The 14,509-nt window shown below is 35.0% G+C and overlaps 1 protein-coding gene across 1 annotated transcript; it reads right to left on the bottom strand.

Moving 5' to 3' along the window:
• Positions 1–1,389: 1,389 nt before the first annotated feature.
• On the bottom strand, positions 1,390–14,300 carry LOC106159671 (uncharacterized). Its single transcript, XM_013536030.2, has 9 exons — positions 14,122–14,300; positions 12,554–12,958; positions 12,139–12,298; positions 10,364–10,476; positions 9,982–10,116; positions 9,465–9,669; positions 6,464–6,608; positions 5,996–6,110; positions 1,390–3,739 (listed from the first exon to the last, which is right to left on the bottom strand). Exons 2-9 carry the CDS (start codon positions 12,728–12,730, stop codon positions 3,584–3,586), a joined length of 1,206 nt encoding a protein of 401 aa, XP_013391484.1. The 5' UTR covers positions 12,731–12,958; positions 14,122–14,300; the 3' UTR covers positions 1,390–3,583.
• Between the last annotated feature and the right edge of the window lie 209 nt (positions 14,301–14,509).

Genomic DNA, 14,509 nt, shown 5'->3' with positions numbered 1-14,509 from the left:
AGTGCAAGTTTCCTCTAGAACTTTTCGTTTCCTTTCGTTATCAGTGAACAGCTTTTGAAAAGAACAAGCACAATGAAATAAGAGCTGTGTATCAAGAGTTTCGGCTGCAGGAAAAACAATGTTTTTCTCTGGTTAATTGGCTGGATTCTATTATTCTGCGCGCATTTATGGGACTTATGTGGTTGTTGATGCAACAACACCACTTAATAAATATGATTATCATCACATTGCTTACCTTTACAAAATAGGCGAAGGGAGAAAAATTACGATGGCTTAGCATTTCAATTTAAACCACTTTATCTGATCTACCGAACGAATACACACTTTTATTATTATTATTATTATTTTATATCTTTTAAAAGGTCTGCAGAAAAGAGCACCCCTTCCGGTCATTAAACATTTTCCATGGAGGAAGCAAACATGCCACATATGAGGCAGCCTAGCGAAAAGAAAATACAAAATGACCAAAATGTGTTATTTTGAACACGCCCGTAGCCAGTAGAGGTTCTGCGGGTTCGATCGAACGCTCTGAGTAAAATTTGATCTGGAGCGAACGCCTGACTAGTGCAGTGTATCGAGGGTGTATCTAGAACGAAGATTACATGGTAAAAGGTCCTCGTTTTTAGGAAAAGAAGCCCCCCTCCTTTTTAAATTGCTAGCTGTTTTACTATTAGCACATCTACGATATACATCATTTAGGAATTACGTGGAAATATTACGAACAGATCGGTGACAGCTGTACATACGGGGATGAGCTCGGGCCATTAAAGAAATAAGACTGTGATACGTATTTAAAAAAAAAGAAAGAAGAAAGGCGTACTGCTCGATGTGAAAAGGGACAATGTCTGAGTATACATTTGGTATATCAGTATAGCACTATCAGATACACATTATCTGGAGCCCAAATGTTTTTAAATGCACTGAGTCTGAGTGTAAAGTGGGTGCTTTAAGACCCCCCCTCCCCAATCCCAAATACGCTACCCTCTACCAGAGCCACAGATTGATTTTCACTAGATTTGTCTCTAACTAATTTTTTTATACTTTTTTCTAAAGCAAGAATTTTTGCATGGGTTAATGTTATCGCTAAGCTGACCTCTTGTATACCAGAATAGAACAGAATATTCGCCCACCACCGCCAGTCTAAAACGTTTTTGTAGCACCATTGAACTGGCGAGTGAATAATTTGAACGTTTAAGGTTCTTCTGCAAATATTTTTCTTTCGATGTCTTTCAAGTTAACATTTTGCAAATAATAGGCATCACAAGCCAAGCATCGCATTTTGGGTTTGTGATTGTATTTTTGATTATAAAAAAATGAAAGTGGAATATTACCAGATTTTCGCTGAACTAGACCTAGTATAAGGCCTTGAATAATAAGCACAATATGGGATTGATACGTAAAGAGCGAGGTTTATTTATAAATTTCAACAGGTATGATTCAACTTTTCATTTCGATATAGAAAGGAAAAATAAAAAAAAATGAATCACTTGTTTTTAATCAGTCAACTTCCCAGTCATAAGTTAACAGGATTTAAGGCTTTAATAGAAAGAATAGTAGAACTAAGTTTCTTTTTCACACACATAGAGCTTACTTCCTCGTTTGGGAGAGATGGGAATCAGCTGATTTGTCAATCAACAACAATAAATGTTCTTCATTTAAGGTCTGTTTTATACAAAAATCTGTACAACAGTTTAACACCAATGCTGTTTAGCACCACAAGTACCCTCCTTAAAATAGCAGGTATTCAAAACAAGTATACATGCGCTATTTGATGTTCGATATGTACATTCCATAGGTACATTTTTTGTTCAAAACTCATGATCACATTATTCATGAAAAAGTGTATAAATTCAGCATAACCAGTATTTCTGCCACAAACGCCCAGTCACTGATTGTACCTACAATATCATATACACACCATCACAGTCTAGTTACATACAAATTCATCTGAAATACAAATTTACTCCTTCTTTCTTTAAAAAAATAGCAGTCATTGATTTTCTTTGCCTCTGAGAACAACACAAATAAACTACATGTCCAAGCTACATACAGTTTGTAATAAAATAAGAAAGTCTACTAAACAAGTAGTTACTAGGACAGCATTTTAGTCACTCTACTGTGGCATATAGTATCACCAAGAAAGATTTTTTAACAGACCCACACCGATACCTTCAAGGCACGCTAAACTGAATGTGAACAAATCCATCATACCTTCCTGAAAATACATAGAACATAAATGTTTATCAATAAAATCTGAATGTTTTAGATTTCTTTCATGTTTGTGATATTACTTTTCATAAATATAGTTAATCATGTAAGTGTGTAGGCATTTCTGCAAGGGAAAAGCATGATCAAAAAGTAATATAAAAGAAACATTTATTTTTTCACTTAAAAATCTAATTATCATTGAAATAAGAGATGTTCTTCTGCCTCCATAGTGACAAATGGGTTATCAAAAATGCTAATTAAACATAAAAACTCTGGCACATTCAAAAGGATACAGTCACTTTATACTGTGCCCATTTTGATACATTGATAATCCATGTCTTTAAAGTCAAATAGCATTGTACACGATCAGCACACTACATATTGCTGATATGAGCAGACAATTTTTTCTAATTTGGTTCAAGTCTCCTGCAGCTTAATATGCTGAAATGTACAGACCTAAAACCAAGCACTTTTCATAAAAATATTCAGCCTATGTCATCAAAATATATTTTGGTTTAGCAATCTAATTAGTAGAAAAGTACTAATATAAACCCCATGTATTAGCCACCTATTTTATTATTATTCCTTACTTCAATAACACCAATGGTGCATCAAAACTTAATAATAAAAAGAATAAACAAGTGCTGTGCTGATAAAGCATTTGCCACAACAATGTTCAGAGCAAGTTAAATATCAGAAATAATTCTTATGCACTAATATTATAAACTTCCATTTGCACAATTTACTGATACTTTTATGCCTTGACCACCTCAATTATATGAAAAACCTCCCATATACATAAAATCACAGATTCAAAAGTGACCATTTTCATCCCTTTTGCTGAGATTACTGTTCTATATACATACTCAGTACATGCATGTAATTATAGTGATTTAGAAACTTTACTGCACAATACAGTGCTTTCCAATTCTGTATTGTAGATTTCTTAGTATCAACGATATCATATTCAAGTAAATATGTAACATATCAATATATGTGGTCCAATATTTTCAATACATCAGGCAGTTCCGTTTGTCTTTGGCATTCTGAAAGTATGTTGTGAGGCCTGTGCTATATTACTTGATAAAATTTACTTGCAATATATCTAGGGTAACCATAACGCTTTGAACTCTACTTTAAGCCAGTATATTAATATTTTACAGCATGTATATTAAGTGGCAAATTCAAAGTTACAGCTCTGCAATGCCCCCAAAGAACATGTTGACTCTTTTCATAATGAACATTATACATGTATCATTTGATTAGAGAACTGGTAAATGATTGCCCCACACATTTAATGAGTGCTTCTTGGAAGGATAGCTAAAATACTGTTTTTTTTTTTTCTTTACAATGTGAACCATTGTTTAAAAAAGGGTCATATGACTTGACTTGAAGAACTCTGACTCTGGTAAATGATTGCCCCTACAAAGTTGATGAGTGCTGCCAAAATGAAGACAGGGAACCATCGTCCATGTGACTGTGTTACCAGTTCTGCTGTCAGAGGTCCACATAAAATGCCAGGGATTGTTGCCTGGAAATAATTCATTAGTAACCTTATAAATCAAAAGGAAAAACTGATGACTGAGAGTTGTGATTGCTCAGATAATGACAAAATTTAATGTTTAACATTAACACCTGTAGGTTCACTCCATAAATCATGGTCTAAAAGTCATAAATTAAACTTTTTCAATGTTAAGTGAGATGGAACAAAAATTATCAAACATGAAAATAAACAGTAATGTAGCAACAGCTTGTACAACTTGCACAACAAATAAACATTCATCACAAAAAAGTAGCAATAATTTTATGGACACTCACAAAATGTCATGCAAACTTTAACTTCTTTATGATCTAGAGCATGATTTTTTGCTCAAACACTTCTTGCAAAATGGAAGTAATTTCCTCGTTTACCATCTCATTCAAGAGGCCCATAATATAAGAAGTTTGTGTTACAAGTTGAAACCACTCCTTTCCAAAGTTAACTTTTTCATGAGTTACATGGATGGGGCATGGACTGACAGACCTTTTCCACAGATCTACAGACATGGAGAATATTTATCAGAACTGGCCAGGGTGCAGTTATGTTTATCCACTTTCATACTTATAAATAGGTACTATCCTCTTTTCAAATTTATGTTATACCCAAACTTGTTTACCTAATACATCTGCCTTTACCTCTTTGCAATTTCACTTTGAATTGTTTGGAGTAATTCCACTGTTCTGCAACTTCTATATAATATATATTATGGCATGAGTTTCAAATCCAGATGCACAACTACATGTTCAGGTTTTCATGTATGATTTTAGAGAAATTAACACAAAAATATATAAAGAGATGACTGAACGAAAATGCAAATGCAATTGTTGAGTTCCACTTGCTCATTAGAATTCTTTGAAAGATTGTTTTTTTATCAGTAAAAGATTACCCAGGTGCACATTCATGTTGTGGTCTTCATGCATGAAGTTTGGTTGGAATTAATTGAAAACTGCAAGAGTTAACCTTACAAAGTTGTACAAAAAGAATAACAGATAGTCCAAAACTTTGATCATGAGTTGAAGTAATATCTAGGAACTTACTTTATCAAATGTCTTGAGTCCTTGGGCTAAGCTTAGACTACTCTTGGACATAATAATGAAGGGACTTGAAATGCGGCATCTTCCTTTGAAGATGTGCATTCGGGTAAACATTCGCCCATTGTCTCAGATAAGCTGTTTTGATAGCCTGAACAGCTTGTTATCAAGGTCTCGCGCACTGTGCCTCAGTGAATTTTTATTGTTCTTTTGCACTGATAACGCAATTTCTCACAGTCCCTTGTGGTTGCTATGATACAGCATTGCTGACAGCCTCACATTATCGCCATCTACCTGTCCAAATGCCACAAAAAGTCATAGACAACCACGATGTGCTCGCTACCTGTATGGGAGGTCACGTGATCTGAACCCACATGGTTTCACAAAGAGCTCGCGTTAAGCACCCTGAGCTTCAGAGATAACTTGACACTTACCTCTTCACAATAGCCTATCTTCATCGTGTCAAGTTACCTCTGACCACATTCGATTGCTCCCGCCGCCCGCCAATCAAATTTAAATCCCGCACTCAATGACTCATTGAACGATCTAGCCAATGAACGCGAACGAGTCAAAGCGCGCTTTGTTCAAATCCGGACCAATCAAAGATAAGGCTGAATATCAGGGGCTTGCCGTAGCCTGTGGCTATCAAGAGATAACTTAACACATTATTTTACGTAGTCACTTGTAGGAGACGCCATGCTTTCTTTGTGTACGGTTATGCACTCGGAACTACTCGGATGTCTCCGCACTCGACAATAACTTTGTTGTTAGTATGGAGCTTGCGGAATCAGCTGAGGATTACCGATTGACGGTCAACCAATCAGCGTTTTCACCAAACTTTGGTGAAAAATTTTGAAACTTGGATTCGATTGGCTTATATAAACTAGGTCAAACTATTTTCGTCAGAGATAACTTGACACGATGAAGATAGGCTATTGTGAAGAGGTAAGTGTCAAGTTATCTCTGAAGCTCAGGGTGGCGTTAAGCCGATTATCCTTTGATCTTGCTTCGCATTTCTAGTCCCTTCATTTCTATGTCCAAGGACTACTAATACCAGATACATGTAGCTAACTATATTACCTTTCCAAAATAAAGAGAGTTTCACATGCAGGTAGATTGGTTCTAAAACCCCAGTTCCCTAAATGGCAAAATGAAATAAAAGAGTGATATCAATTTGAAATAGAGTGCTGGTAATTCTGCTCTATAAAATACTTACAAGAGTATTAGATATAGCAAATGTGATCCCTGCGTGGTTGGGTGCCACCTCTGCGTGATTGCTTAAGTGGCCTGATGAATTACATGCACTTAATGACATAGAAATGGAGATAAATCTGAAAAGGCAAAAATAAATACAGCTATCACTTTCTGTATCAGACTTTGGTGCATAGTATATGCACAATAGCTACAAAACATCAAAAAATACTCAAGCCAAATGACATGCAACAATAATTGTAGAAATTATAGCCAATGGGTACAATTTTAATCAGATAGTGATGGATCAAATTATTATCTCAGAGGACAGTATGGTAATGATTGATTTTTTTACAAAAGAGCTATTAAGTGATACTATAGTTTTATTTATTTATTTTTTTACTTTTGCTAGACCACTTAATCTTGATATCTACTGACTTGGAAGGTCACTGAGAAAAAAATGCATTTCTAACTGTATTTATAAAACACTTACATGATGGCCAAAGGCACATTATATACAGCACTAAAGAGGAGTAAGAATAACCCTGGACCCAATAGCCCTAAACAAGTCATCAGACGCCGCACTGATAATATGGTCCATTTTTTGGCAATAAGAGAATCAGCAAAATGACCTGCAGCTAAAAAATGACAGAACATAGCACGAAAAAAAAATTAGAGGGGCATGGGTTGCTCCTTGTTATGTATCACCAGCTACATTTAGATTTTTAAAAGAGAATTACAAACACATTGAGGCATGTATTGAACCAGTATTCACAGTAAATAAAATAAACTGCAAAGCAAATAGAAGAAAAACTAAAGAAATAAAAAAATAGCTTAAACTTTAAATAATTTTCTTGGTTTTTCTAAATAAAACCCATGAAAAAAGTATAATAATTTGTACTTGTTTAGAAGTATTCCAGATGGAGCCATGTGAGCTGGCCCTTATAGGCAACAGCATAGCCTTTATTCCACTAAAATATAATGCATCGTAATGTAATGTAATGTAATGTAATATAGTATAATGTAATGCAATGTTATGTTATGTAACATCATTTCAAAAGCCGAGAGAAAGTTCAATAAATTTTTTTAAATATTAAATCAGTATTACAAACCATGGCTACAGCAGACATGAGCCTGAGTTTTTTTTTTTTTTTTTAATATGAACAGAAATTGTGGAACCAACACCTTCAGAACTCTTTAAAATTCACTGAATTCAGTGGAAAAGCTCATGCCTATTACAGTGATATTGGTGTTTAACTGAATCAGAAATAAAAGCCACTGAACTAGGCACCAAAGAGATATTAATATGAATAGCTGTAACTGCAACACAAAATGACCCCAGGGATATCCCAGATGTGACCGACTTCAATAACAATAATTCATATAAAGATTAAAAATTCATGATGAGCAATGGAGCAATACAAAGCTGGGTTTTGTGTTGCAAATCAATTGAAGCTTCACTCCTGTGGATCAAGAGATAAAAATAAAAAGGAATATCAAATTCCATTTTATCCAAGTACTTCATAACATCAATGTTCCCCTTTATCTTAAATAAGCTTTTGCATACATAATAAATTTGAGTGGAGGGTTAATAGTCTGTGTGGTTCTAACCTTATGCCGAATTTAGGGCATGATGACCACCAAATACTATTTAGCTAATCATTACTTATTTATAAGAGCCCAATTTAACATTATCTATAGTTTTTGCTACTTGATATAAACGTCTGAAAGCCTGTACAGTGTAGAGCTTGAGCTTGGGTGAGTCAATATGTTTTACATTTCTACTTCTGGTAGTGATGCAAAATTTTCTGTCCTAAATCATATCTAAATGCAAAATTAATGAATTACAAGAAACACATTTGTAGAGCAGACTTTGCAGGGGAAATCTGAAGAACCTCCAGCTTTAAGCTGGTGGCAAAATAATAATTGTATGGTGATTTTATCATGATATTTGTATTTGTAGACTTTTAAATGTAAAATTTAAAAAAACTAGAGAGTCAGAAAGGTGATACTGCCTATGGGCATTGTACCACTAGTGGGGATAAGTGCATTTGTGTGGAAAGCAACAACAAAATAAAACCAAAAAAAAGGACACAGCCTCTAGTGTTGTGCTTGACAAGCTCTACAAAATGCAGTTAACCAGATTTTTCAATTTTTTTTAGAAAAATACCAATTTATAACAAAATCGTAGAAAAAAGTAAGTGGTCAAACCCAATCTTGAAGTAAGATTGTGAATATAGGACTTCCCATCCTAGTTCAATAATAAATATAAGAGCTTGGACATTTGCAAAGTTCGGTTCATGGTGAAAATTAGGTCAAAGATCAAATTCAAGGTCACAGTAAGATTACCAATTCCTAATCAAGTTCAGTAATAACTATGGGCACATCTCTAAATTTGCAAAGAGCAGTTCATGGCGAAAAGAAGGTTAAAGGCCAAATCCAAGGTCATAGTAACATTGACTATTCAAGTTCAACAGTGGGCATACCTCTACCAGTTTTGGAGATACATGGGTCAGAAAATTTGCAAAAGGCAGTTCACGATGAAAAGTAGGTCAAAGGTGAAATTCAAGGTCACAGGAGGATTGCTAACATATGACTTCCCATTCAGTTTTGGAGATTTAAGTGTCGCAAAATTTGCAAAGTTCAGTTTATGGTAAAAAGTAGGCCAAAGGTAAAATTCAAGGGCACAGGAATATTTTCAGTATACGAGTTCCTTTTCAAGTAACTACGGACATATCTCTGCCAGTTTTGGGATTATTAGGGACGGAAAATTTGCTTCTCCCGTGATAATGCACCAATTGACCCCAAAAACAAGAAAATGAAAGATGACCCTAAGTGTAACACCTGCCCATAATATTATAGGTTAGGTCTGGGTAGTTTTTGAAAATTGGCACAAAAAAAAAATATATATATATATATATATATAATTTTTTTTTTTTTTGCAAAAAAAAACAACATTTTTTAGAAAATTTTGGCCCGTTTGACCTTGAAATAAAGGTGAAAGGTCAAACCCAAGGACATACTTGAAATATCCACATGAGTTTTGGTCATCCATCTGTAGTAACTTTTCCCATAATTCCTTCAGTTTGGGAGATATTAAGCATTAAATTTTGCAAATTTTGGACCAGTGCACCAACAAAGCCCAAAATTTCCATGGAAAGAGTTGATATTATACGTGATCTACATACAAGAGATGGGTACACAGGCTCTTGTAGTCTAGGAGGAAAAGCAGTAATGGTGATATGGCAGTGGAGCCGTCAGACAAAACCATGTGTACCGCCAGCACCATTCTGGTGGTACAATAAATACTGTGCTGTTGTATTATTATAAAGCACAATTTATGTTCAAAATTTTTAACTATTTAGGAATCAATTTTTTTCTACATTGGACTAAAAAAAGTATTAAAATTATTTATATAACAGATTTCACAATTCTGAAAATTCCCAAGAGAAATTTTTAAAATTATCCTTACTTGCACTTTTAATGCCACTTACCAACCCCAACTATGGAATTCATTATATATGGCACTGCAGTATACATTATGTCACTACTAGCTGCTCCCAACGTCCGTGTCATATATGTAGGCAACCACTGCATTATAATATAATTTGCCCAATTCATGCTAAAGTGAGCTATATACAGTGACCAAAGAGGCCAATGGCTAATAAATTCCGTCCACATAACATTGGAACTTGTCACCTGTTGAAAAATAAAGATATAAAATTATGTTGTTGATTCAACAAGCTAAAGGCAAGGAAACAACAGACTTCTTCGCACCATTACTTAAGTTGTAATTATTTCTGAATGACAAAATTTTCACTTGTAAGCAACACAAATTTTAGACAAATTAACAGTAACATAGCTGCTAACTCAGTGCACATGTATAATTTGCATCTACTCAAAATCTGGTTCGTGCCTTCATTCCAACTTTATCATACCATAAATAACACCCAATAAATCTTATTTAAAAAAGGAAAATATTTCAAAGATGGCACAATCTAAATGTACTACCTTAGGTGGGTCCACAAATTCCTCTTCATCTGGTCCCCTCATTTCCTTATAAAGAACTAACCATAGTGCAACCCATACAAAGCCTAATGAGCCAAACAAGTAAAACATGTATCTCCAGGGCAAATGTGGACATACCTAGAAACAGACATAAAGAAAATTTAATAAACCTGAAATATGCAGTGTTCATTTCCTGTGCTGTATTTTTCTATCAACTTGAAGCTAAAGTTGATATCACTTCTGTAGTCTTACAAATTTCTGATTATTAAACATTATCATGATCACATTGCATAACAAAGGACAGTAAAACAAAAATTACTTCTTAATTCTGTTGCAATTTTTCCATTAAGACTGTACCTTAAATGCAAAGTCCAGTGTAACTTACTATTGCTGCTATTGTTTGTCCTATAGAACCAAGTGCTACAAGATAACCAAATGCCCGTGACCTTTCATCTTGATGGATGGTGTGAGCAAATATATGGAAAACTGTAGGGAGACCTAAAACACAAATTTAATTAAAACTGATGATGATCTACTCCTGTTTTGAATATTTTCATTGTGGCAAAGACCAACTATTAGTCAATATAAAATTGATAAGTTTGATTAGCATTTCCAACCAGTTGCAGTGATTGGGAAGGAACGCGCCATTGCGCCATACGCGCATAGAATCGCAACTGGACGCATAAAAAGCCCTGTTTGAGCGTCATAAGGGCGCGTGATTTTGTTATACCTGGCGTTTTTAAAAAGAGTCTACTCGTCAATAAAATATTCATCAACTGATTAGCGTAATTTTCCTCTCATACCTGAAGACGTCTCAGGAACGAATTCGGAAGCTATCGAACGCAATCGCCGAAGTTTGCCTGTGCCGAGAGCAATGAGCTCATCGTCCCAATAGATATGCTAATGAAATAAAAGCTGATATCTTATTGGCCAATCAGTTTATAGGTCATGTTTATCCAATTAGAAGTAACTTTGCTTTTCGTTCTGAAAGCACATGGGATTTTTTCAAGCAGCACTTTGATGAAGTGAAAAGAAAAATGCTGCCGAAAAAGATTTTTAAAATCTCGCCAGACCAGCCTACATTAGTTAGTTTATTTACTTCAACCGCTTCATCTAAGGGTCCGTCCAACGTTCAGGAAGAAGTCTCAAAGGAGATGGGGGAAGAAAATGTACCAACTTCTGAGAGCAGCGCTCCTTGCACTACGACGAGTAGTAGTGACACTGACAGTAGTGTTACTGCTAGTGCTAGCACCTCTCACTCTCAGGTCGCACGAGGTTTCCAACCCCGATGGTTTCAACTATGGCCCTAGCTCCAGTACGACAGCACCCAAACGAAAATGTTCTGCGAACAGTGTAAGAGTTAAGATTCTTGGGAGTAAGATAAGTTATGAGGATGCACTGAATGTGTGGCGCAGGAAAAAGAGATTACTTCATTTAGTAATGAAATCTCTTTTCAGTAAGACTGATTAATAAGTACTAGACAGTATGTGAGGACAATTTCATTTACATTTTCTCAGTTTTGGGTAAACAAGGTTTTCAGAGATCTAGATTCTTTACCTCTTGTTGATGGTTTCATCAAATAAAAACCAATTACTAATGAGTATTACATGTTTTCTGATCATTTTGTTTTTTCATTTAGTCTTCAAATAAGTTCAGTAAAGAAGGCATTGTAATGGTTTTATTGAAAAAGACAAATAAAAGTTTTAACTAAATAAATATATTAACAAAGTTTAACTGCAAAACCTTATCATATTATTCCCAAAAATATTGATACAGATATTTCAAATATATTTGTCATGTTTAAAAATGGCCCATAAATGTCAAGCAATGGCCCATTGATATGCAAAATGGCCCATTAAGGGTGACCCAGGAGGGGCCATTGTCCCATGGGTGGTTTGAACCTTCCCAATCACTGAGCTGTTTCAAGTGACAACTTATGAAATGACTACTGTACATTGAAATTTCTAACCTTTTGTAAAGCAGGGTTTACAGAAGTATAGTGCCATGAGTACAACTTTTTTCAAAGTAATTATTAAAGAGGAAAGTCCAACATTTAGATGAAATGTTGCACATCCTAAGCAGACACCTGACAATCCTACATTTAAAGCTGAACACACAGCACTTGTACACTTCTCTCAACTTTGTCTGTACAATACTTACCTATTCCTTCTCCTATGCCCAATACAACTCTAGACAGAAAAAGGGCATAAAAAGAGTGAGCAAAAAGTGGTGTGAGAAGTGTTGACAGGGACCACATGAACACAGCTAGTGCAAGCATGTATTTGCCACCATATTTCTTAGCTGCACTACCTCCTATCACCTATTACAAAAAAAAAATACTTATAAATAACATAAACAACATTTACATGCAACAAAAGTAATCAAAAATTCTTACAATATATGTAAACTGGACTCTAGACTATCTTGTGTATTGTACAAATATTAAATAAAATAATACTTAACAAATGCACATAGTGTTCATATATAAAAAGTAAGGTTAAGTCACAGTCAAACTTAAATGTATCTGTGAATGAAAATTGATAAATTATAAAAAAAAAGAAAAGAAAATCCATACCTGACTACTCATGTAACCTATTGCAAAGGAGCTTAGAACCCATCCCTGACCATGGAGATCCCACTTGAATTCATCGGTCATTTGTATGATGGCAATAGGCATAATGACCCTGTCTGCTGCATTGATAAAGTTTGCTGCAGAGCACAGTGCTACTGTGCTGGATGTTTTCCAAAACATTTTGTGGTTTATCTGATAGTATAATAGGAGCTTTCCACTAATATTCAAATTGGTCAGATGCAATTTTACAGGAATTCTTCTCTCCTTCTTTGTACAAGCTGGTGGAAATTATTTACACAGGCTGAGAGTTAGAGTTCACCTCTGTGCCATGTTTTTACTTTTGCAGAAGACTGGTTTAAATAATCGTATTCAGATTTGGTAAAGCAACTGGATTATGTTGACTCAAACCTAGAAATAAGAAAAACAGGAAAAATAAAAATATATATATATGCAAAAATGTTCCTTATATAAAAACATGCAAAATGTGTTTCCAGCATGACCAAAATCACATGCACTTAATGCATAGTTACAGTCATTAAAATAATTGCACTTTTTTTTTAAGGGGGGGGGGGGGGGGGGGTTAGAAGCCTAAGACAGGCAAAGCAACTACCAGTAGGCAGGCTACCAACTTATACAACATAATGTAATCTTGTTGTAGCACTTAACTGTAACCCCACTATGTCAGATAATGGCAGATAGTGGACTTGAAGCTATAGTTTATGGATCTAATAGTTTTTATAGCTATATTTGTTGAATTATGTCACCCCCATACAAACACACACACACACACACACACACACACACACACACACACACACAGATTTTTGTGGGGAAAAGCAGAACTTTTTGTCATTACATTTTTCCAAGTCCAACGGGAGAGTCTAACGTTTTAGTCAGCGTTTAGATGAGTACCAAAGGCAGTACAATTGATCTGTTTGCATATACTGGTACTGTAATGCAAGCCTTCAACAATTCAACAGCAGAGCCCTTCCCCCAAAGCATTTTTTCTCAGCCTTTACTCTACAACCCTACAATTGTCGCCGACTCCTCTTTTAGTCATCAGAGATGATAAGGCCAAGATATTTTTATAAGACACTGCATTTTGAGCTTGTTCTCAAATTTCAATTTCAAAGCAGACGGGCAGGTTATCCTTGACACCTAAAAGTATACTTTTAGACAAAATTTCATGCCCAGTTTAAAGGTGTAGCAGATCTGCAGGCTAAGAATCTGGTTGTGTGATTAAGTGACATCGTTTCGCATTGTCAAAAATGTTTACTTTTGTACTGTATTCGTATTCAGACATTAATCGTTTGATTTGCATGCACAACGAAAAAGCTGTCTAATGATTTCGGCTTTAAAATGCTGCGTAGCATGTATTGCTTACGTGTAAGGCCGACGACTGAAGCAAACTTAGCAAAATAATGAAGCTGACAGACTCTTTTTACAATACCTAATTATCAGAGAATGAGGTTAGTGAACTAAGCACGGTATTGTGTTCAATGTACTATGTCTATTCAAATGCCCTTTCTTTCACCATTATGAGAATGAGGTATTTAGAAATATTGCCGTACCTTATCTCTCCGACGTGGCATGGACAGCGCCATATTGAAATCTGTATGTAGTCGCTTACATCATAAACATGTGTTAATCCAAACATGGTAATATAATTAAATATTAAGATGTAGCATAAACACACGTACTAAATAAGAATTGAATCGACCGAATGCTTATTATACAATATTACTCTCCTTTAGAAGGTATTTCTCCTGTATCTCAAAATTCACATTTCCCTAGACTCGTTCTAAAATTTGAATATATACCTTTGTTACATTAATTTGATAGTGATAACGAGACTCCAACGTTGAAGAGAGAAAGAAAAAGAAAGGCGTAATAATAGGCCCCTACGCGTTACCGATTTCTCTTCGGATTCCAAATAAAAACACTTGCAAGAGACTCTTT

Source organism: Lingula anatina, chromosome 1, assembly GCF_051362555.1.
Source record: "Lingula anatina isolate TDL-2025a chromosome 1, LinAna3.0, whole genome shotgun sequence".
NCBI lineage: Eukaryota > Metazoa > Brachiopoda > Lingulata > Lingulida > Lingulidae > Lingula > Lingula anatina.
The sequence above is the reverse complement of the archived record's forward strand: the minus strand, read 5'-3'. Positions and strand labels throughout refer to the sequence as shown.